We start from the raw sequence: 24,455 nt of genomic DNA, 5'->3' as shown, positions 1-24,455 counted from the left end.
TTATAAATGCAATTACAATTTTAAATTAGACAAAAGCAATATGTGTGCTTTTAATTTACCTCATACCCAAGTGAAAATTCTCGATTTTTTACTTGCAACTCGTTTCCTTTGCGATTATCGATACAACTGCTATCGATATTAATTGTTGCAGAACTAACTAGCTGTTTACGTTTTTTCCGCGCTGTCAGTTCAGAAATTAGCAAAAACCTATTGTGCACAAACTTATCGCATTTCAACAATTTTCTCTGAAAGCGTGAAATTATGACTACGTGGAGGAATTTACGTATAATAAGCAGTATTGTGGTTGGTACTAGCGCAGGTTTATCAGCTTACTATTACCAACGTTTGCGCGAACCCGAGAATCTAGTGCAGAATGCTTGGCCAGTCTACAATACGCCGGTTAGCGATGGTGCACTCTGGGATACCAATTGGGACTTTCGCGAGCCCAGAAGTTGTGTGCGACCGGTTAAAAATGATACGCCACAAGAGCAGAATCGTTACAATAACGAGTTGGAGAAAATGCACGTGAAAGCGACACGCCATATTGTGCTCATACGACACGGTCAATACTTGGATGATGGCAAACACGATAAAGACCATCACCTTACTGACTTGGGCAAATTACAGGCAAAGTATACAGGGCAACGTTTGCACGAGCTGGGCATTAAGTGGGATAAGATTATCGTGTCGACCATGACTAGAGCGCAAGAAACTTCAGAGGTGATACTTAAGGAAATTGAGTATGAGCCTGAAAAAGTGAGACACTGCCCTTATTTACGTGAAGGTGCACCCATAGCACCACAACCGCCTATCTCCCATTGGCGTCCTGAGAAATTTGTGAGTTCTATTCAGTTAAATATAATATATACTTTTTTGATATACAATTCCCTTCGTATTGCTCATTTATTTTTAGCAGCATTTCTTCCAAGACGGCGCACGCATTGAAGCGGCTTTCAGGCGCTATTTCCATCGTGCCGCTCCCGATCAAGAGCATGATTCGCATACGCTGATCATTGGTCACGCTAATGTTATACGTTATTTCGTATGCAGAGCATTGCAACTGCCACCGGAAGCATGGTTACGCATCAATATTAACCATGGTTCGATTACCTGGCTAACTATTAGACCATCGGGTAATGTTAGTATTCATCATTTAGGAGAAACTGGCTATATGCCGGCAAATGTAATATCACACCGTATACCGCGTGAAACGAAAAATGTTGTTTAAACGGCGCAATAATGCCAATGTGAATTTAATGAATTAAAAAGTATAAGTTAAAAACCTTAGTGCAACTAGTAGTTCCTGTTGTTGTTGCGGCAAAAGAAAATGAAACTATTTGCAGTTATTTAAGGTAAATGCAGTGTTTATAATCTAATTAAATACAATGGGTAAACCGAAAGTAGCCAGACATGGTGGAAAAAATTTATTAAAAAAACTAGAAAACAGTGCAGTAGAATATTATGTTTCTTAAATATCTAAATTATATCAGTTAACTGCTCATAACTACAGCTGATAATAGAAAAAAATGATAACCATAATACAAAAAAAATAAAATATTACTACCTTACTAGAATTAAATTCATTAAATTTTATAATAAAAATATTAAAGCTGCCTTAAATGAATAAGAACTAAAGTTAATGCATGCATTTAAAAAAAAAAATATGTATATTTGTTTGATGTTTCCTGTTCTATTTATATTGTACTGTAACATTCGACCTTGGCTGGGTAGTAAGCTGTCACAAACCCGTTACGCAAATCAGACTGGAATGTACAAAAATAAAACATTAAGCTCCAGCAACAGGCATATCTACAATTATTTTGTTTTTGTACCTTACATATTTCTAAAACAATTTCCCTAAGTTTGACCGCTTGAAGATCGCCTAACTTTTATTGCATTTGCAGGTGTGATAAAACGCAAGCGTTTAAATAGATAATATTAAGCAGCATTTGTATGTGTTTGAAAGTGCGACGCGCAGTGCATCATGCTTTACATTTACAATTAAATTAAATACTGCAATGCATTAAAGCATTAGTCAGCATTAGTTGTCCATCTTAGTGTCAATAATGCCTAATATTTATTTAATAGAATTTTCACATTCAAAAACAAAGAATTTTAAAAATAAAAATTAGTGAATTTCGTTAACTGTCATTTAAATCAACTCCAAACAGAGGACGAATATTATATATATATAATGATATACGTTCTCTGACGCCAATGCCATTGCATATACAGTGGCAATCAAACTAATAGTCAAATAATTGTGAATGGTTTGTATGTGCGAAAAATTCAAAGCAATTTCGATTTAGCATACTTTTAGGGCTGATATGAACAGAGAACGATATACGTTCTCTGACATGAATAGTCAGTTAATCAAACGGCTTTTATAATTTAAATATATGCCAAACATATGTACACGATGTATGGCAGAGGAATTCCTAACCTTAGAATTTGTGTTGCACATTTCCCACAGGTCATTTGTTTTTGCCAACGCGCGCTGCTTAAAATCTTGTACAAATATTACTTGTCTATTGTTATTTTGTTATTGTTATTGTAACATCATGAATATTGGTGAAAAATTGCGTTTTGCCTTCTGACATGCAGTTTTATTCATATGCGCGATATACAAACATGCACGTGCTTGTTCATATATGTATGCACATGCAAATATTGTATTACGAATGCATGCTGTGCGTCGAAGTATGAAATTTAACAACTCAAACAAAATATAATAACAAAATAGCTCAATAAATTGGAATATGCGGTTAAAATTTAAATATTTTGTTTACAAAGCAAAAAAACATACATAAATATGGAAAACACAAATATTTTTGTACATATGTGTGTATGTATGTAGTCATAGGCATGTGGTGTTTGAAGTTTTCGTTTAAAATTGATTTCGATTAAATTTTCGAATTGTTTTGCGCAAAAAAAAAACTTTCTTGGATAGCAGTTTGGTAAGACTGCGCTTACACACGGACTTTTTTGTCGCTTATCAACGGCAAATTCTCTTTTGTGCTTACCCATTTTATATTACTATACTGTGTTTATAAGGTGAAACAAAAATGCATTAAATTTGTTTTACATGTTTTTTGTATTTTTTTTTATATTTTTTTAAAATATTTTTTAACCATATTTTTTTCTATATTTTTAATTTAGTATGAATATTAATGTATTATTATCTCATCAATTTTCAAAGAAATTCTATGCAAACGGTTAGCACACTAAAAGCTTAGGCAACAATTCGCAAGTAAAATAGTGTTAAAGCAAATTTGTTGTTCGTTGTAATTTTGGTAAATTAAAAAATCATTTAATTTATAAATTATTATTTTTATAACTAATACATTTAAAAATTGGCGATATTTGATCGATATTAAAAAAAAAATGTTGGGCACTTAAAGGCATAAAAATCAATTCGCTAGCACGTCAAAAGCCATCTAATATTGATACCACGGCTGACGTCGCACCCATTGTAGACGATTGCTGGTTTGATCTGAGCGAATTTTAATGCTAGCGCCCTCAGCAGCGCGCACCGTCTCCTTGACCTGCCAAATTGCATAAAAAATAACTTAATTAATAGAAAGAACGACAATTTAGCTTGCGCAACACTTACACTCTGCATCAGATTTTGTGCATTGCCCACCAACATCTCCGTCGCCTCACGATCCTCATCCGAACCCTGTGCGCCCAACATGGTCGCCTTGACGGTCGACAAAATCTTCAACTGTGTGCCAATTGTTGGTATGCGCTCGCAGACTTGCAGCAGATTGGTACGTATGCGTCGATCTGTGCACTGACGTGCGAGCTCCTTTGCCAGTCGTGTCACATCCTCGGATGATTCGGCAATCTTTTTAGCCGTAGCGATCAATTCACGTTTGCTGCCACGCGAATCGGAGAGCACCAGCTCGCTAAGACGCGCCATCAGTATGGCCATACGTTTCGCTGCGGCAATGATCTCATTGTCCTTGGACGACCATTGACGTACTTCTTGGTGCAGGCCGCGCGCGGCAATCTGTAAAATAATGTGCGTAGTAGATTAGTTTGAGCTTAGCGCCAGTGTATATAAGTGCTTACCAAAATCGGTTGGTTGGCATGCGGCATTGTGCGGAACACACCCTCGTCCTCATCGTCGGTCTCTGGCGGTGGTGGACGTGCGGGCACTAGACCCTCGCGTGGCAATGGTGGACGTGGTGGCGCGCGTTCGGCTGTTGTGAAAGAAAGTGAAAATTAATAATGCGCCGGAACGCGCTGGTTGAAGCAGTTATACGCACCATTTTGATTGGAGATGTGCAGCGCGCTGAGCTCTGGTATCGGTGGTGGCAGTGTTGTAGGCAGTGGTGGCGGTGTTGGCGCAATGGCTGAACGTACTTCGCGCACATCGCCGAGCAACTGTAAAAAAAAGTGTCACATTTATTTGAATGCAAAGGATGTTAGGTTATTTTCTACGTTACTCACCCTTTGGAATGATGACTTCCATGCGTGCGCCGCGGCTGGATCATTAATGTTGGTGGCCACGCGTTTCGCATCGCCCACCATCGCGGGCAACGAGCTCTCAAGCCTATTTGCCGCTGCGTTTAGATTTTGCGTGAAAACCGGATCCTCTGAGTTGTCCGCCTCCTGCTTGGCGACGAGCAGCACGCGATTGATTAAGCGCGCTATATTCGAAGTGTTGTCCACCATCTTTTGTGGCTGTTTGTTGACGATTGCATCCTCGCACAATTTCGCATACATTTGCATGTGCTCCTCAGAGGTTTTGATAAATTCGCTCGGATCGGTGGCCTGGTCGCAGAGCGTGCGCATGCGCAGCACGGTGTCGGCGTATTGTTGTTTCAAGTTCTGCAAATGCTCATCGGCTGCTTTGCTGGCGGGGTAGTTCATGCGTATGCGGCCCGCATTGATGAGTTGCGGTGTCATTGAGTCCACTTGCGTGGCCGAGGAGAGCAAGATTTCAGCGATTTTCTTATTGCCGCAAGCGCCGCCGGCCGCCACCATGCGTGACGTCTTCGATGCGCGATCGCTAAACGCTTGCAGATTGTTAGACTTCTGGTTGAAGTTTTGTTCGCGCCCGGGCGTGCCTTCGGGCAGCATTACCGCCTCGGTGAACTGTTTGAGCGGCGTGCTAACGTCCATGAAGTCTTGCACAATGCGATTAACCAATGCATTCTGTATGGCGGCCTTCAACTCGTGCAATTTGTGTGTTAGCTGCTTGGCAGCCTCCTTGGCGGCTGGTGTATTGCCCGCCGCCTGACGCTTGAGACGTTCGACCTCATCACATAGTTGCATGATTTCCGCCTTCTGATGACCCGGACAGCCCTCGGCAACTTTACGTCCTTCCTCCACAATTAGATTCACAGCGCGCTCACCCAAACCGCCGTCGTTGATCTCGGGATGTTGCAACCATTTAACCGCTTGTTCTAAGCGTCCTTGTATTGTGTGCGCAGTTTGTTGTAAGCCCGCCTTGTCAACACCCACGACAGCGTTGCGCACCAGCGATTGCAGTTCGCCCAGCTTGCCGCGTATTGCGCGCGCCAAGGATTCGGCCTGTGGCGAGGTGCCCTTGCCATCCTGACGCAGTTCGCACAGGCTGTTTGTCATAGCGCCAATCTCGTCCGCCAAACGTCTGATAGGATAGGCGTCTTGCGGCAAGCAGCGCTCGGAGATTTCGTTCGCATTATCGATTATCTGCCGTAGCGCCTTTTCGCCTACACCGCCTTTGAGTGCGTAAGGATTCGATAGCCAATCGTTGGCCAACTCAGATTTATTATTGATGGCATTGCTAAGCTTTTTAAGCACCGTTAGATTGTCCAGCTCGCTGGTATCCTCGTCGTAAGTGGTGAGCTGAAGCACACGTATGATTTCTTGTATTTCATCGCTCATGCGCGAAGCCAAGTAGTTGCGATTCTCGGCCGCCTCTTCTGTGCCCTTGCCCTGCTGTTCGACAATGTGTATGTAGACTTTCATGCTGCAGATAAGTATGGGCGCTAGTATTTTTACTTGCTCCAAGCAACGCACCAAAATCTCGCTGTGCACCTGATGTGTCAGCTCCTTCTCACGTGCGCCCACCTCGCGCGAGACCTTACTTAGGCACGGCGAGAGATCCTTGAGAAATTGCACCAAATCTTCCATGGTATTTATCACTTCGGCAATGGCCAAATAGTCGAGCACCCGCTTGCATTCCTGCACGATCTTACGTACCTCGGACTCGTCGAAGCAGAGCAGCAGCGAGGAGGTGCCTTGCAGTATACCGCGACTTCCTTCAATCAGTTTTTTACGCGCTGGTCCCGAATAGGGATCGGCTCGTAACATATCGGAAGCCTCCTCCAGTAACTGCGAGGCAGTCTCGACGCGCTGCAATGATGCCGGCATCTCCTGCTTCAAAATCTTATCGTCCGAACTGTTAATGGTCTCGCGTCCGACTTTGACTAGATTCGCCACAGCAGCCGATACCACCTGCACGGGTCTACTGAGATCGGGCATGGCATTGCCATCTTCAGCTTCCTCGTGGAGGATGACGAGGCGAGAGACCTGTGGGGCGGGAGAGTGAGCGGTTTTTTGAAATTTTTCAAAAAGATACGAGACATTTTTAAATATTATATATGAAAATAAAATAAAACTTACTAAAAAATAAAAAATTAGAAAATTTAACACAAAAAAAAATTTTAGGCTTAGTAAAAAAAAGCGAAATTTTTTTAAAATAATTTTTAAAAATAATTAATTTCAGAAAATTTAAATAATTTATGTTTGAAAATCTGTTTGCTGTCACTAACTACACTGCCGTCTACAGGTTGTTATAGTGCGTTAGAAGAAAGTATAATTAAGTACATACATATTTGAGCCAAAATTACGAAAAAAAATTTGGCAAAATGCCACATACGAATATGTAGAATAGACCTTAGTCACAGCGGAAATCTCCACTTTTAAATTGTATGTTATAAAGTGTGTAGATTTGGTATTTTTGTTAGTTAATTAAATTTTTTTTAATATTTTTTAATAAATGAATTTTTTTTATTTTTTTAAAATTAATTAATTTTTTCTAATTTTTTAAAATTAATTAATTTTTGCAATTCTTTTTACAAGTAATTAATTAATTTAAATAATTTTTATTAATTATTTTTTTAATTTTAATTAATTATATTAATTATTTTCTAATTTTAATTAATGATTATCTTTTGTTATTTTTTAGGTTGGTTACATTTTTTATAATTTTTTTTGTTTAAATTTAAATTATTTATTAATTTTAATTATTGGCATTATTTTTGTTAATAAAATTGTTTGTTATGTTTTTTCATTTAAATTTAAATTTTAATTAATTATTAATTTTAATTAATAAATGTTTGTGTTGTGTTATTTCTTGTGTTGATTAATTTTTTTCTATTTTTTTATTTTAATTTTAATTTCCTTTAATGATATTAATTAATTATAAATTTTGATTAGTGAAAAAATTTTTATTTTTTTTATTTAAAAATGTCATTTAGCTTTTTATTTATTTAAACTTTTTTTTCTATTTTTATAAGCTTTTGAGTTAACTATGCAGTTATATACAGGTTGGTTAAAAAGTAAGAAGGGCTCACCAAGAAATAACACTACTACCTCCAATTTTTTTTTCTCAAGTTGGTACATCTGTCGTGAGAACACATGTAAAGTTACAAGTCACTGTCAATTATTTCTTTGTTTACAAGCCATTTGAAGTTGACGTGCCAGCGTAATTTTTTTATATGGTAAAAATTTAAATCGCGCAGTGATTAGATTCTTTGTTTTGAAATGTTCAAAAGCAAAGGAAATTTATGAACAATTGTTAGAAGTGTATAAGGAGTCTTCACCTTTCAAACGCACCGTTGAATTTTGGGCTGGTGAATTTAAACGTGGCCGTACTAGGCTGGAAGACGATCCACGCGAAGCACGGCCAGAAACAATTGAGCAAGTTCATAATATTGTTAGTGAGGAACCAAGTTTGACTAAGCGTGAAATTGCTAATGCCATAGGCATCTCAGACCAACGATTACTTCATATTTTACATGGAGAATTACATATGAAAAAGCTGTTTGGAAAGTGCCACACACGTGAACAATTCAACTAAAACTGGAGCGAAAACAAATTTCTCAGCATTATTGGGAGCGTTTTAAGCAGAATAAAACCGATTTCTTGCCTCGTTTTATAACTATGGATAAGACTTGGATCTACCAACATGATTCTAAATTAAAGCAATAACGTTTACAGTGGACTGAAGCTGCTTGTTCAGCTCCAAAGCAGGTGAAGTCACAACAAGCAGCAAACAAAGTTATGACATCAGTTTTTTGGTATGCAAAAGGAATTTCGTTGATTCATTATCTGTAGAGAGGTAAAATAATCAACTGTGCATATTATTGCAGCCCTTTGGATCAGCTGGTTGGAAAAATTCGTGAGAAAAGATCTGGTTTGCAGCAAAAACAAATAATTTTTCATCAATACAATGCAGCTGCTCACAAAGTTGTTTTAACAATGACAAAATGCAACGAATTAAAGTACGAATAGCTTGAGCATACACCGTATTCAACAGATTAGGCTCCTAGCGACTACTACCTCTACAGAAACCCGAAACAATTCCTTCGTGGAAAGCGTTTTTCGTCGTATGAAGAATCTCTTACAGCCGTAGACGGGTATTTTGCAGAGCTTCCGGAAAGTCATTATAGTGATGGCATAAAATAATTGGAGGCTCATTGGAATAAGTGTATTGAAGTTAAGAGAGATTATATTGAATAAAAAAGTAATTTCGTAACAAAAATAGTATTTTTGATTTTGAGCGCAGAAATTTTTCAATCAAACTGTATATTAAAAAATTTATATTAAAAATATCGTGACGATTTAGTGCGTTGTTATTATTTTAAATAATTTTTATTTAGTTTTATGCAATTTTTTTTATTAATATTATGATGTATTTTTTTTATTATATTTTGTATATATTTTTTAATGTATATATTTTTTTGGTTTTTTATACATATGTATATGTTTTTTTTTTAATATTATATAACATACATATGTAGTGCCTTGGCATAAAGTGGCTATGTAAACATATACATATGTATGCACGTATGTCAACTAGTACGTGAATTATATAAAGCGTCGCAAGGTGGGCGGTGATGCCAAAGTATCCGTAAAGATTTATGACTACAAAAACTAACAAATCTAATGGATTCGCCTATTAGTCATCTATGTTTGGGAAAGTTTTTAGGCAAGAAAAACAGCAAAGCACTAAAAACAACATATTGAAAACTTAGAAAATAGAAACTGAACAATTTATGACTTAATATAATTCATAAAAAACTTCTAAAAATAATAAATTTATAAAAAAAAATTAAATAAGTCAAAATTTTGGGCATACAATTTTAGTCTAGAAAAGTTTTACATAGCCAAACACATTAAAAATAATTTGACAGTTTTTAATTAATTTTCGCTTTTTGTTTTGCACGCAATTTGTTCTGCCCTAAATAAACAAATATTGCTTTGGGTAATTGCATGATTTTTTGTTTAGCGAAATTTTGTTTCTATGTATGTGTGATTGAATTTTTTTTTCATATTTTGTGCACCTACACATGTACTTATTCATATATTATATATATATCCACATGTACATATATACGAAAATAAATATAAAATTTTTTTTTCAATATGTTTATTTACATATATCCGTATATATTTATGTACGTAGCGTGTTCGCTTTAGTGCTATAGAACTTAGAAAAAACAACTGTCAATTTAATTGTCAAAGTAAACACATGTTTTTGACATGTACATATATTCACTATCTATCGCAAGATCAAATTTGAGCAGACTGTTCCATTATAAACTGCGCTAGCAACCCGAATCGATAAAATTTTTGTTTTTACATTGGCACAACCACAACATAAAGTTCATGTGAAGTTTCATCTCCATTTGTCAATTAGTATGTGGCATCACTTAGTCACAGTATTCGCCCTGTGATTTTTTTTCTCTTTTCGAAACTGAACATTTTTGTTAGGAGAACGCGCCAAGAGTGCTTTGGACCCAGTTCATAAAAATCGCTAGACAAAATGTTCGCGCTATCAATTTGTGACCATATGTTTTGATTCCGTTAGACAAATGTTAACCTTTTCACGAGGATATCTTCATCAAAACTTGCGACTTGACAAAATTTCAAAATGAAAAAAATAAAATCTGCATTTTACTTGTAATGAAAGTTCCAACGCTCTAAATAATACCCTTTACATATTTAAATATGTACATATGTAGTTGATAGCTCTGCTCCACTTTGTATTGTAGTATAAACATTTCACTTATAAAATTAAAAATATTTAATTTCAAGGTTTATATGGATGCTATTCAATTGATTTAGCTGTAGGTATCTATGTATGTGTGCGTGTGTGTGAGCCAATGTCAAACTAATTTATGAAAAACACGTAGAATACTTAACATTATATGTGCGTATGTATGTATATATCAACAACAAGGTGTGTGATAAAATGTTGTGGATTGAAGTGCGGAAAAGTGTGTTGGAAAATGTGGGTGTGTAAAAATACTCTAATCAAATATTTTTTACTACTGTGAGCGTAAAGCTATTTAAGAGATAAATAATGAAAAAATATGGACAATCTATTTAGTTCAATGACGATGTAATCCCATAATGACAGAACAAATCATATTTTAATTTACATTTTAAATTTTTTATTTTATAAGAAAAATACTTAAATTATTTCTATAAATTATATAATATTTAAAAAATATATATTTTATAATCGATTTTTTTCATTTTTTTTAGCAACAATCACATGTGGCAACTTGTGCAACTTTTTTTAACATAACAATAACATACATACATACATATGTATGTAACTCAAAGGTGCTTAACTGTGAAAGTGTAATATCCGTCAAACTAATAAGTGAAAAATGTGTTATTTGTATTTAAGACAAAAGTGAATAGAAAGCTTTCATTCTAACAAATAGCAACCAAAAGGGAATAGCGGCAAAAGTGCAAAATAACAATCAGTGTTAAAAATAAAAAAATAAATGAAAAGTGGCTAAAAAGTTTAATTAAAAAAAAAACAACATGAATAAAAATAAAAAATTAAATACATATAAAAAAAAGATATAGAAGAAATACAAAACATATATATAAAAAAAATAAATAAAGGAAATAAATATAAACAAAAAATAATAAAATTTAAATTAAAAAAACTCACTAAAACTAACTTAAAAAAATTAAATTTTGCTTTCCGTTTCAATTATTTATAAATTTATATTTAATATGGTAAAAGTCAAAGATAGAATTTTTTGTTAAAATTGAAAAATTTCTAATTTGTCTCATTTAATAAAAAAAATTATAAAAATAAGTTTAGAAAAAATTATTATTTTACTTTAAAATAATCATGATTAATTAGTAAAAATGTAAAATGGCAATATTAAAACAAAAAAGTTTTATGTTAAAAGCGTTTTATTTTGAACTAAGTTAAAAAAATAAAAGTCAATATTTTTGTAAAATTTAAGTAAAAACTGTTTGAAAAAAATAAATGTCAACATTAAAAACATAATAATATGTTAAAAGTATTCAATTAAAAAATAAAATAAAAACAAGAAAAAACGTTAACTTCGGTTGTACCGAAGCTATAATAGCCTTCACAAATACAAAAGATTCCTTACAAGAATTTGATGCCAATCGTTTAGTTTGTATGGCAGCTAACTATATGCTATAATGATCCGTTATGAAGAATTTCTTCAGAGATTGCATCATTGGGTGTTACAAATATCGTGGCTAACTTTATATACCCGGTTCAGGGTATAAAAATAAATAAATAAAATAAGTTAACGAAAAAGCGATTTCATTTTAAAATAATTAATATAATGATCAAAAATGTATTGAAATGTGTGAAAAAGATAAAAAGTGTAATTATTACCAATCAAGCAATTTTCTCAGCAAACATCAGGAGTAAAATTTTCGGTGAGCAAGTACTAATACTTTTTTAAATTTATATTTTTACAAAAAAAAAATTTTTTTTTTTCTTAAATTGTAGTGGTTCTGTAATCTGTAATATATTTATAGATTGGCTTGAAAACAGTCACCACTCGTTGCATGTTAAAGAACAATTTTTTTTTAACCATTTGAGAAGTGCACATGAGCGATGGTTTATGAATGAAATATTAAGTGAAGTGGGTTTCAGTTTTAACTATATATATTATTGTATTTTGGACAAGCTGCGTGTCTTTCTCTGAGGCAAAGTGGTCAACTTTGTTTAGTTTCCCTTTGTGGTATTTTACAAATACCCAAGTTAGTTCTTGGATCTTTCTGCCTTGCTCGTCTATATGGCTTCCTTCATAGTTTAACGATAGTCGACTTATCGATAGTGGCGTTTAGGGAAGTCGCAGCAAATATGAATGCTTATTTCTGATTTTATACTTATGATTTATTCTCAATTTTTTCTGACTTGAAAAAAATTGCTGGAAGAAACTAAAAATTCTTAAGAACTTGATAACTTTTTATTCAAAAATTATATTTTTTCTAATTTCATATTTTATAACGCAAAATATAATATAACTAAGTAAATCGCTTGTGTAATCCATATTGCTGTCATCAATAAAAAATTCTAGCAATTTATGGAAGTTTTTAACAAAGTTGTGAACACATAACCCCGAAATCTAGTATTTATCTTTTTTGGCATTTTTCTCCAAACAAAAACTGAACTCTTAATTTTGATAATACCGCACGGTACATTTCAGTTACCCTAAATGGTAACAAACAGATTTCGTGTACAATTCTAAAAAGTGTTAGATATTAAAACAGCATTTGGTGTCAGAACCTGTTAATTATGCATAACCGTAATTGGTAAAAATCGCGGAACTACCAGCAGCGTATACCCGTATGTCAATGATGCCGACGCCACGCATTCGGAACAACAGGTGTGCATGTGGACAGTTTTGTACGGTGCGATCGGCCTACCGACCACATTTGGCGGTCACAATCACCTGACCTACGCGCATTTTTTCGCTCCAACGCGTGAAACTTGCTATAAACGTTTGCCGCAAAGCGCAGCCACGGCGGTTTAGTGATGGCAAGCGCGGGCGGTGAACTGGCAAGCAAGTTGCCACTGCTCAGTTTCAGGTGGTGGGCGTTTTTTACGGCGTGAAAACGATGAAAAACAATAAAATACGATTGAATGAAGCAACGAGTGAATGAATGCGGCAGGTTTTTGCTGTTGCGTTTTGTTGTTATTTCGTTTGACATTTATGGTGTGTGTTACGTTGCCGGTTTACGATTTTTTACCCGCTAACGCACATTTAGTTATTTATATATTTTTTTGTTGCTTGTTTTTGTAATTTCGTTAATTTTTTGTTGCTATTTTTTTAACTGCTGATTTCAGTTGTACTTTTTTTTGTTATATGTACGCTTTATATACATATATTTATATAATTTATTAAATCTATATTTACATATATTTAATCTATATAGTTTTTTTATGACGTCATTGCGTAGGCGCCATTTTTTGATTTATGCCAATGCAAACCATGAAGCAAATAAAATTAAATAAATAGAAACTGTAATGGTTGTGCAGTTTTCAGCAACAGTTGTCTGCTGCCAAACCATTAATGTCAAATTTTTGACATATGATGAGCTTTGCGGTTTTCTGCTCATATCTCAGCCAAAAATGTTTCGACAGGTAAAAAAAATACAAAAATTATAATCAACAGTAGCCAGTAATATATCAAAGCAAAATTTTAGATTCGTAAAAAATATGATTAACACGAATCACACAACAACAACACTACAAGTTTTTTCAAACTTTTTGTCTGCCATATCAACTGGCACACATCTGGTTCAAGTTCCACCTGCCCGCTCACACCGCATGCGTTTTTTCCTTTTGTTTATGCTTGTTGTTCTTTCTTCATATTTTCTTCTTAAAAATAGCTTTGCGCAAGCATATAAAAATAGCACAACACATATGCTGGAGAAATATGTGCAGAAGCTGAAATATTCAACAACCATAAAGCACACTTATCCAACACTGTGTGTACATGGCTGTTTCTATGACCTTTTTGGCAACTTCTACCAGTGCATTTGCGCTGCTATGTTTGTATGTACATACATACATATATATGTGCGAGTATTTGTGGTTTTGCATTTACCGTCGCTCTTCGCCTCTAACTCGTTTGGTGTAGCAAATGTAAACAAATCGGTGTAGCTGCTGCTTTCCTGCTCACAAGCGAAGGCAAACAAGTAGGTCTTTAGTTGGCCGGATTCTGGGAATAAAATGGGCGAGTGTAGCTTAAATTGACTTCCAAAGTAATTTTCATCATTCAACATTGAGTTCGGAGACAAGCGACAAATATTTATTGGTTTTCAATAATTTTTAACCAGTCTTAATTAAAGTGAGAGCTGCCCAGAAAAGACAAGTTTCCTTAAAATTGACAAATAATTTCGAATTTACAAAAAAAATTAAAAAAACTAAAAAAAAAGTACAAATATAAAAGAAACAAACAGAAATACAAGTTGTTGGCTTTATACATTTTTGGTTTTCCAAAAATGTATACTTATGTATGTATGTATGTACATATATTAAATGCATAGATTGGGAATAAGCGGCCAATTTTCATTCAAATTGTCATAGAATATCGAAATTTAAAAAGAATAAATACAAAATGTTTTGTTTTTGCAGAAATTGTATGAATGTATATTTATTTCATGAATTTTATTCAATTAATTCAACTCAATTCCCAACTGGCTTAAATTCTCATGTGACAATAACTGTGTAATCTGACTAATCTGATGTGTGAGTAATGTAAACAAGCGATCTACATATGCAAGTTTGCAGCTACTGTGAACTGTGACAGTGGAAGAGGCACAGTGTTTTAAAGCGTGGTGAACAAGTAGATGGGAAAAAATAATAATATCGATTTAAAAAATAAATTACATTTTGAAATTAGCACTAAATTCTTCTTCTTTTCAAAGATAAAGAAGAGCATGCAAGCGCGAAATAATTCAAAATTAAAAAAAAAAATTTTTAAATTTTCATTTTATTTTCAATCCAATTTTTAGACTTAAAATTTTTTTTTTTAATTTTCGATTCGGTATTTGGGATTAGAAATTTTAAATTAATTTTTTTTAGTTTTTCGAGATTATAAAATAAAAAAAAATCAATTTAAGTATTAATTAAATTGTCTTTTTTATGCATTATTTACAAACCTGGTAATGACACTGCCATCCTTAAGCCAAACAAAAACTTTTTACTGTTATAAAACTCTTTTTTGGTTTTTTAAAAATTAAAATTTTCATAGTAAATAACATACCTATATAAAACCTTAGCAATTTTCAATAGTCATATATATTTCCACTCACCTGTTGTGCAACGGGATCTAAAATGCTCTCGATTGTTTTCGTATGAAAAACCGGCATTTTGCTTTATTTTTTGTTTCACTACGCAAAAATGAAACTCAAATGCAGTTGTTGTTTTGGTGAGCAGTGTTGTTTGTTTAAAAGAATTTGCACTGAATTTTAATTTTTTCTCTCACTTTTTGAAAAATTTATAGATTCTTGTTGGTTTGCGTGTTTGCTAAAATTTGGCGTGCTGCAGTAAGGAAAAAAATATATATTTTAATATTCTGAATTTTTTAAAAAGTTTAAGGTAATTATCAAATAGAAATCTTAAAATTTTTGAAACATGTTCAGTAAGCAACAAAATATATAACCATATTCTGAATTTTTAAATTTAAAATTTTTTGAAATTGAAATTTTAAAATCTAAAACTTTTTTTTTTTATTTTTTTGTATTTTTTTTGTATATACCATACATTTATTTCACATCAAAGTTTTAAACAGTTGTTCTTTGTTTTATTTTTTTCACTCTACAGTGTTGCATTTCTGTTTACTGCATTATTTATTAAGCGATTTTCATTGAATTTTTATAATTTTACTTATTAAATTTTTATTTAAGTTTCCCTCGTCCAACCAAAATGCATATAAAAACATAACATAATAGTTATTATATATTTTTTTATATTTTTCTTTACATTATTTTATTTTTGTTTTCGTAATATAATTACGTAATGCTTGTAATGTTTTTTTTATTTGGTTTCAATTTTTTTTTTTAATTTTTATTGCCGTTGTTTATTTCATTTCACTGTCGCTATAGCTGCTGCTGTTTTCATAAGTTCACTGTATGTTTTTTTATGTGCTTTAAGCTTTTCCACTGGAGAAAATAACAAACGTTGGCGTTTTACGTAGGCGTTTTTAATCCAATAAGATTACACACTTCGATTTTAAAAATCAAATTTCACTCAATGCCATCTATTTTTCTAAGTAAATACAGTAATTTCCGCATTAAAGTATATTTATTGGCACATTTAAGTTGTTTTCACATCCTTGCGACAGTTTAATTTGGTTTTTATTACAGTTGTAATTCAAATTGCAATTTTTACTTCCTCTTGTGTTTCTCACTCTCCCCTCTCTCGTCTACACTTATTAAATTGTTACTTTATTTGTTGTTTTCTACGGTTTTATTCACTCAACTGCTTATTTTTCTTGCATAACCACCTGTCTGCCTTTGCGCATCAACCAAATCAGCATTGTTGTTCATAGATTTTTGTCTAATAAATTTTATTATTTTTTTTTAATTTTGTTTTCTTGCCAAACACAATATTTTTGAATATTATGTCATGCTGTGAAACGTTCGCTGAATTATTGAATGAGCAATCAGAAAAATTGTAAAAATTAAAAGTATATGTATATATATATATATAAAACAACACCTAAAATGCGCAATAAACTTTTGAAAAAGATAATTATTTTAATTAATTATTTTTATTTTGAATACAATTTTTTTTATATGTTTTAATATCTGTGCAAAACAAATATTAACAAATTTCTCAATAAGTAATTAAATACTTTTTTTGAAAGTAATTATCACATTTTTTTAACATTAAAATTTTTGTAACGGTTTTTTTAATAAATTTTTTATCAAAAGTAATTAAATAATTTTTTACTAAAAATTTTAAAAATTTATGTACTTATTAAAATTCGCAACATATTTTTGTGAAATATAACTATTGTGATTCTTTATTTTAATTTTCGATAACAATTTTTTTTATTAATTTTTTTGTTTTTAAATTTTAGCACTCTACATATTTTTTCATTTATATTAATTACATTTTCAATTAATAATTAAATACTTTTTTTCAAAGTAATTACCAAAAGTAATTAAATACTTTTTTTACTTAAAAAAATTTTTTTAGTTATTAAAATGCGCTAAACATTTTTGTCAAATATAAATGTAATTAAGTATTTTAATGTAAAGTAAACTTCAAACCATTTTTTAATTATTTTTTTTGTTTACTAAGCAAGTAGTAATTAAATACTTTTTTTGAAAGTAATTAAATATTATTTTTACTAACATTTTTTTAATTTTTTTTTTATTTATTAAGTGCGCAACATATTTTAGTCAAATATAATTATTGTAATTAATTATTTTAATTTTCGAATAATTTCGATTTTCTTTTTTTTTATTAAGTTTTAGCAAACTAAATATTTGTTATTTTTATTAATTACTTTTTCACTAGTAATTAAATACTTTGTTTGACAGTAATTATCAAATTTTTTTCACTACAAATTTGTTATTTTTATTAATTACTTTTTCAATTAGTAATTAAATACTTTTTTTGATAGTAATTTTTAAAACTCATTACTTTTTTTGCTAAAAATTAGTTTATTTTATTTATTAAAATGTCCAACAAATTTTTGTTAAATATAATTATTATAATTAATTATTTTAATTTGCGATAAAAATTTTATTAATTTTTTTTTATTGAATTTTAGCATACTACATAATTTTGTTTTACATTATTTTTTCAATTAATAATTAAATACTTTTTTTTTAAAGTAAACTTCAAATTTTTTTTGCATTAAAATGTTTGTATCTGTTTGGTTTATATTAAATTTTTTATCTATTTTTGTTAAATTTTACATTTACATTTCTTAAATTCCGTTTTTGGAATATTTATTTATTTACCACAAAAACTCTTTTCGCTAAACTTTCATTACTGCAACCTTCGCACTACACACGAGAACTAATCAGCCTGATGTGTTTGGCTGTCTGAAACTATTTGAACGCTTTCGTCGAATGCGCCGATGATTCAACTGAATCATCAGAATCAGAACGGTTCAACGCAACACCTACAATTACCAACATGTACATATGTATATACGTATATAAGAACATATTACAAGTTTATAGTATATACAATGTATACCGCCAACATTTCGCCTTTGTTTCCACTTTCTTTATTGCATGCAATGACACCGACTAAAACCCCGCGGCTAAGAATTGTGATTTCATAGTGCAATGACGTGTCACATGACGTCATTACGAGACAAATTTCAACGAAGCAAATTATATACTTATAGCTCAACGCATGGCATTTTGATGGCGCTGCTTTAGAAAAATCAATTTGATTCTATTAAGTGATTAGATTAATAGCATTTAGCCGGCACGCAAACGCACATACACATGTGGCTATGAATGCGTTTAGTTTAAACAATGTGTGTATGTTTGTAAGTGCCTGCGTGTGCTGCGCTGCATGAAATCGAAAGCGAAAGCAAAAATAGGCGCAGCTTTTGTTTATAATGCCAACAAGCGGATATGTGTCGAAGCCGCCAAACCCAAACAAATTCTGGCCAACGGAAGTGCTGCTAAACATAACAAATACAAGAAATGTAAATAATACAAAAAAAAACCTGCCGCAGAAAGTGAAAATTTATTAGGAAATTGGTACGTGACGCTTGATTTTCCCATCACTCTGACACTGCAGAATTGCAGTATGTTTAGAATTTATTATTATGCCACTCAAAAATTTTTTATTGCATGCACAATACACTCATATACTCGTTTGTAAGTCGTTAGATAATTTTGCGGTCATGCAGTAATGTCTACTTATCATCAATGACTGGCTGACTGACAGTTTTGCGGCATTCGATTGCGCATACATTTAGGTTTGTACGTGTGCGTCTCCCATGTAAGCGCATAGCGAGACCTAGAAATCAAAATATTGAATGGGGAAGCCTTATATGGCGGTTGTATTAGAGGCAAATTGAAAATAGCAAAAACAAAAAACCTGACACATATGAAGCTATAATTTATGGCATATTAATTTGGCATATGAAAGAGGGGTGCTGACAATGTTGTGCGAACAGTGGGCGTTGTAGCGAGAAAAGGCATTAAATATGTAAATAATTTTTGATGCATATTTATAATGGAGTTTTGATAGCAAAATGCGGATATTTAAAATTTTTCTTGTTGAAAATAATCTTAGTTTAAAGAATAATTGTGCGTTGAGGATGCCGCTGAAAGTAAATTTTTATGATGCGCTTCCAATTGACAGCAATTTGACGTAATATCGCGCTCTGCAAAGTTTCAAAGTGTTTTCGGCTTGAATGAGCACTTTATAAAAAAACTGAATCCGTAGTCCTTGCTTAGTAAAGATTAGTTTAGACAGCCCGTACCCCGATCCCTACAAACTCCAAACATATTTTTATTTCACTGTTAGGTGAAATGTTGCCTACATTTTGGCGCAAAGCTGAGAATATCATATGTATCATTTTCTACATAACTTGACAGAGTTTAAGGAGTTACGTACGCTTGTGAATCAGATTTTGTTTTGGAGGTGCTCCAGGAGATCGCTTACGGAGACAAGGAAGTCTAAAAGTTTTCAAAATGAATCACCGAGCATAAAAATGCATTAAATTGTGCACATATACATTAGTTGTAATTATTTAGTAAATAAAATAACTCTTCATAACAAATTCACGAAAAAACGTGGTATTTTCTGACTTGCAAGTGCATATAACCCCTTAAATATAACACAAAATGTTGCCTACATTTAGGCGCGCAGTTAAATTAGTAAATTGCCAGTCTTGCAAAAAAAGCTGTTAGCGTGAATAATTTTACTAAAAAATAAACTTTATATTTTTTATATTTATTGCTTTATTCTTGTTTATTTTTCAGCTGCTAGTTAACTCTTGAACTTTAGTGCATAAAAATATGTGCTTTCATGCTTTTATGACTAGTTCTACGCTTGCTGCACTCTTGTTTGCGCACTCTCCCCTCATCCCCATTGACAATGATAAACTCTTAGCGACGCCGCTGTCATTTGTTGTCATTTTATTTATACGCACTAACAATTATGTTTTGTTTTCTTTTTCTCGCTGTTCTTTACAACCAGCAGCATAACTTTTTATTTTATTTTTTTGTTTTTGTTTTTATGTAAATAAATGTTGTTGTGTTTTCTTTGTTACTTTTTGAATAATTGCAAATAAATATGTATTAATTCCTAAAACACTGGCATACTCAGCTTTCCTCTGACAGATGACTAAGCTTCTGGGAAAGGTGGCGTTATTTTAGCGACGAAAATATGGTCATACTCATTGGAAGTTATTGTGAGACGTGTTTGTTCATGTGAACATATTTGTTATATATATATATTGTATTTGTAATTATATATATATATATATATATATATATATATAAATATGTATAGTTTAACTAAAAATGTATTTATTTACTAACTGCGCTGTGCTTGTAATAATATTGTTGCATTTCAATTTTATCAATTGTATGCTTTGAGTGCCAATGTATAGCACTCGTTTGTGAATGCTAAAAAGTGGTAGTAAACATTAAGATAAACCGTTGGCTTTGCTTGTCAACTGCAGACAAGAGATTTGCATAGCCGAATTTAGATAGAGAGAACTACAATGGTACATATACCATACATATATATTGTGTATCTTTGTGGAATTTCAAGTATTTTATTTGCCAGCGAAAATGTTGTTTACTACATACATACAAATACTTATCAGTGAGCTGCCGCTACTTATCCAGTATTGTACTTGGCTTGCCAGTTGCTTTGCCAGACCTAACGACCTTGACATTGGCGTGAAACTTTGCTCTAAATGCGTATTACGTCATAAGATAATTGTATACCAAATGCTCAGCAATTAAATATATTTCTCAAACAAAATCAAGTAAAGTATTGACTAGCTGCCTGTGAAATTAATTTCTTAAGATTGTTTTTGCTAAAGTCGACCATAATCATGTGATCTTACGAGCAGACTAAAGCTAAATTATAAAAAAATTAAGATGAAGCCTTTCATAACATTTCATTAATTATTTAGGGGTAATTTCAAACAAGTCCTTTTGTCTTAAGGGATTACATGGGCAAATATCGGTATATTTAAAAAAAAAAAAAAAATTTCATATAAAAAATTAAATATTTTATTCAGACTTTTTGTTATTAGAAATACATATATATATTTTACAATGATTTTGTGATATTTTTAAAGGAAAATATTGAAAACCCGGTCATTACAACACCATTTCTGGTAGTCCCTCCGAAATTTGTATTTTTAGCAGACGTTTTTACAAAAAAAATGCAAATTTTGTTGAAAATTTCTCGACTTTTTTTTTAAATAGTTGTAATTGAACAAAAAAAATTGTTCGTTCCAGACCTTGTAAATTATGCCTCGAACATCTGTGTATACCGACTTTGAAAACACAGTTTCGAGAAAAACGCGTTTAAAGTTTTAAATGACTATATACCTGGCCTCGAGCGCGCAGCTTCAAAGCTGTACCTCCAACCCTATTACTGGGATCAATTTGAGCATTTAGCACAATAGAGATGTTATTGAATTAAATAAGACAATAAAAAATGTTTTTTGTAAGCCGTGAAACCCATGTAATCCCTTTAAGTTGTCTCTCTCTGGAATCCCTCCGAAAGCTAATCGGTATATTTGACGAACATTTTTATGTCCATAAAATTTTTACAAATTTTACCCGGTCAGGCTCATATAAATTGGGCGCGCAAACCAAATCGATAAACATTTTTTTTCATAAATTGATACAATCTTTTTTATGTTCGCGTGAAGTTGGAACTCCATATAATGTTAAGTAGTATGTAGTTGTTTACGACGCGAAAGATTTGTCTGGCGATTCCCATAGTGTATTTATTGTGAAATACTTCCGCATTTTCGGCGATCAAACCTGTTTCATCTTTTTATTGACAACATATTCTCCAACTCAACTCCATCTTGCCACCATTTCTATTTCGAAAAGTTCAAGCATGCTTTATGCTTGACATTTTTAAGTTGCTGCTAAAAGTCAACTTACAACTTTCACATAAAGTGCGCAGCAATTGTAAACACACCAAGCTGCTGCAAGATCACCTTCCACACCGATTTGCATACCCGTATACAGTAAAAAGTGGCAATACTCACCTGCACATCCCCCGCACTGCATACACTGTGCCACAGTCTACAAATGGCAACCAAAAAAAGCAGCAACAATAAATTTAAAGTATGCCCCCACAGAGAAATTTGTGTTAAATAGAATGGGGAGCGCATGAGAGTGCGCCAAATACAGAGTAGTGCACACAGCTTAGCGAATGTAGCGTGAGAGCGCACTCTGCTAACGCGAGCGCAGAACACAAATGCAGAGTTCTTGAAAGCTAAAAGCAACACATAGTCGTCAAAAGCGTTGCGGGTGATCAAAATGTGTAATGGGCACATTTTTCGTATTTTCGATTTTATTTTAGTATTTTTTCCCATATTTACTTTTTGATTATTTCATTAGCGCTGTGACTCATCGCTTTGTGTGTGCAGGGTTTGTTGTAGGAAAACTGAAAAGTGACGATGATAAGCTTACAGACTGCGAACTAGCGCGTGCGGTGTGCGGCGTGGCAGCAGGCCGGGCGGTGGTGGCTAACAAGTAGTAGCAGGGAGCACCAATTTGACACGATCGAATTCTCTAAAACACACACAAACACAGACGCACAAACATATGCTTTCTGTTGTGCAGACGTAGAGCTTGCAATATTATTTCAATATGGTAATTTTTGCTGGTATAGACACAAAAATTTCCGAATTTTCACTTTCGGTAGCTGATTTTACTGTAAAAGCTGAGCGCGCGCGCTGTAAGCAGCTATTTTTGGAATTATGCTATGAAGCATATTCGGTGTGTTTGCTATGCACTTTTTTTGTTATTTTAAAATTTTTTTTGGCCGCGTTTAAGTGCTTATGCATCAGTTGCTATTTTTAGCAACAATTTTTATATATTTTTTTATCCGCTTAAAAATTTTTTTGCTGCTTATTCACACATTTCGCTGAAATTTTCTCAAATCACAACAACAATTTAAGCCATACAGGTATTTTTAGTCCTAGTTCGATCACAACAACAGCAGCAGCAGCAGCAGCAGCTACTAAACGGCTTACTTTTCATAAGATTTTATTTTATTAAACACAATTGATTATCAAATATTTTCTGTTTTTTTATAGCTGTTTCGCGTTTTATTTGCTTTTCTTTACGTATGCTGCTTCATTTTCTGTTTTGCTTTTAATAAATTCTATCTACCTCACCACAACCACAATTCGCGCAAAATCTCTCCACTTGCGTACACCACAAATATATACACTTACTCGCCCAAGCGCTCCAGTCAAACTGACTACTCAGCGTTCACAATTCATTTCATTTCAATACAATTCAATTTCAATATATATTTCCTCTATGCGTTATTCTTTGCCTTACCTCACACCATATTCTCCCTCTTGGTTGGGTTGGTTAGTTTTTGGGCCATAGCGACGGTTTGCTGTTCGGTGGGCGGTTAGAGCAGACACGTATGTATGTTAAGAAGCCAATTGAATTAAGTCTTTAGGCTACTCTCGCGCTACCGTTTCCGCGTGGCGCGCATGAGAGTGCCTTCGCTGCAGCTCTCTTACTGGCCTTTGGCGCTTTTGTGGATGCTTATTTACCTTTTTATGCTTTTTCTCATATTAATTTAATTTTCGTCTACAGCAACAACTGTTGCGTGCGTTGATCTTTAATTGAAAGAGAGCGCTGAGTGCCCAAAGTACTTCAGGCACGCTCATCAATTGATGGCTTTTAATGTTGTAAATGACCAACGGCATGCTTACGCGTAAAATACTACAGATATATATGTATATACCATAATCTGAATCACGTTCAGGTGCTTTCGAATCGCTTAAGCTAACGGTTAACTGAAATCAATTTACTAATAATATTTGCTTTTGTAGGGGGTAATACACTCTTCTTGTTGATATTATATTATATTTATGAATTTTTTATTTTTTTTTTTACTATAAATATTCGATATTATTGATGAAAATTTAACAAAACTCAGTACAGGGTCACTTAGTTGGATTGCAAATGTATATAAATATATACATACATATAATATATAGTATTTAGTATAAATAAAGCCATATCTCTCTGTAAGCATGAAATGTCTTCAATAAGTAGTAAAACTAAAAAAATTATACAGGGTGTCGAAATTTGAGCTTAAAAAATAAAGCTGTGGAAAAATTTTTTTAATCGTAATGTCAAATTATAACCAGTAAATTTTCAAAAAAATATACAGGGTGCAAAAATTTGGAGTGAAAAAGTTTAGATGGGGAAATAAA

The 24,455-nt window shown here is 32.7% G+C and overlaps 2 protein-coding genes and 1 long non-coding RNA gene across 4 annotated transcripts in view; 2 read left to right on the top strand and 1 right to left on the bottom strand.

Moving 5' to 3' along the window:
* Positions 1-155: 155 nt before the first annotated feature.
* On the top strand, positions 156-1,815 carry Pgam5 (Phosphoglycerate mutase 5). Of its 2 annotated transcripts, none has more exons than XM_014237904.3 (2): positions 156-837; positions 914-1,815. In XM_014237904.3, the coding sequence occupies exons 1-2, from the start codon at positions 262-264 to the stop codon at positions 1,226-1,228; spliced, it is 891 nt and encodes a 296-aa protein (XP_014093379.1). In that variant the 5' UTR covers positions 156-261; the 3' UTR covers positions 1,229-1,815. The 2 variants fall into 2 exon arrangements, with proteins under 2 accessions (XP_014093379.1, XP_014093386.1); XM_014237911.3 differs by having other exon boundaries at positions 158-837; positions 917-1,815.
* A 1,260-nt stretch (positions 1,816-3,075) lies between these two features.
* On the bottom strand, positions 3,076-23,490 carry Vinc (vinculin). The gene is made up of 7 exons (XM_014236994.3): positions 23,389-23,490; positions 15,337-15,565; positions 4,456-6,525; positions 4,272-4,389; positions 4,075-4,205; positions 3,614-4,012; positions 3,076-3,545 (listed from the first exon to the last, which is right to left on the bottom strand). Exons 2-7 carry the CDS (start codon positions 15,391-15,393, stop codon positions 3,438-3,440), a joined length of 2,883 nt encoding a protein of 960 aa, XP_014092469.1. The 5' UTR covers positions 15,394-15,565; positions 23,389-23,490; the 3' UTR covers positions 3,076-3,437.
* The window catches only part of LOC138857435 (uncharacterized), a 73,214-nt gene continuing 60,210 nt past the window's right edge, over positions 11,452-24,455 (top strand). The window contains exon 1 of the long non-coding RNA XR_011396510.1: positions 11,452-11,954. This is a non-coding gene — a long non-coding RNA (uncharacterized lncRNA). The remainder of the gene's footprint in view (positions 11,955-24,455) is intronic.

Source organism: Bactrocera oleae, chromosome 5, assembly GCF_042242935.1.
Source record: "Bactrocera oleae isolate idBacOlea1 chromosome 5, idBacOlea1, whole genome shotgun sequence".
NCBI lineage: Eukaryota > Metazoa > Arthropoda > Insecta > Diptera > Tephritidae > Bactrocera > Bactrocera oleae.
This window is presented reverse-complemented; position numbering and strand designations above follow the sequence as displayed.

Coding starts and splice junctions, on each gene's coding strand:
- Pgam5 (XM_014237904.3), top strand. CDS start 262: ATGACTACGTGGAGGAATTTACGTATAATAAGCAGTATTGTGGTTGGT. Junction 838..913: donor ATTGGCGTCCTGAGAAATTT/GTGAGTTCTATT, acceptor ATTTATTTTTAG/CAGCATTTCTTCCAAGACGG.
- Vinc (XM_014236994.3), bottom strand. CDS start 15,393: ATGCCGGTTTTTCATACGAAAACAATCGAGAGCATTTTAGATCCCGTT. Junction 6,526..15,336: donor TAGATCCCGTTGCACAACAG/GTGAGTGGAAAT, acceptor CCCGCCCCACAG/GTCTCTCGCCTCGTCATCCT. Junction 3,546..3,613: donor CACAAAATCTGATGCAGAGT/GTAAGTGTTGCG, acceptor GCAATTTGGCAG/GTCAAGGAGACGGTGCGCGC.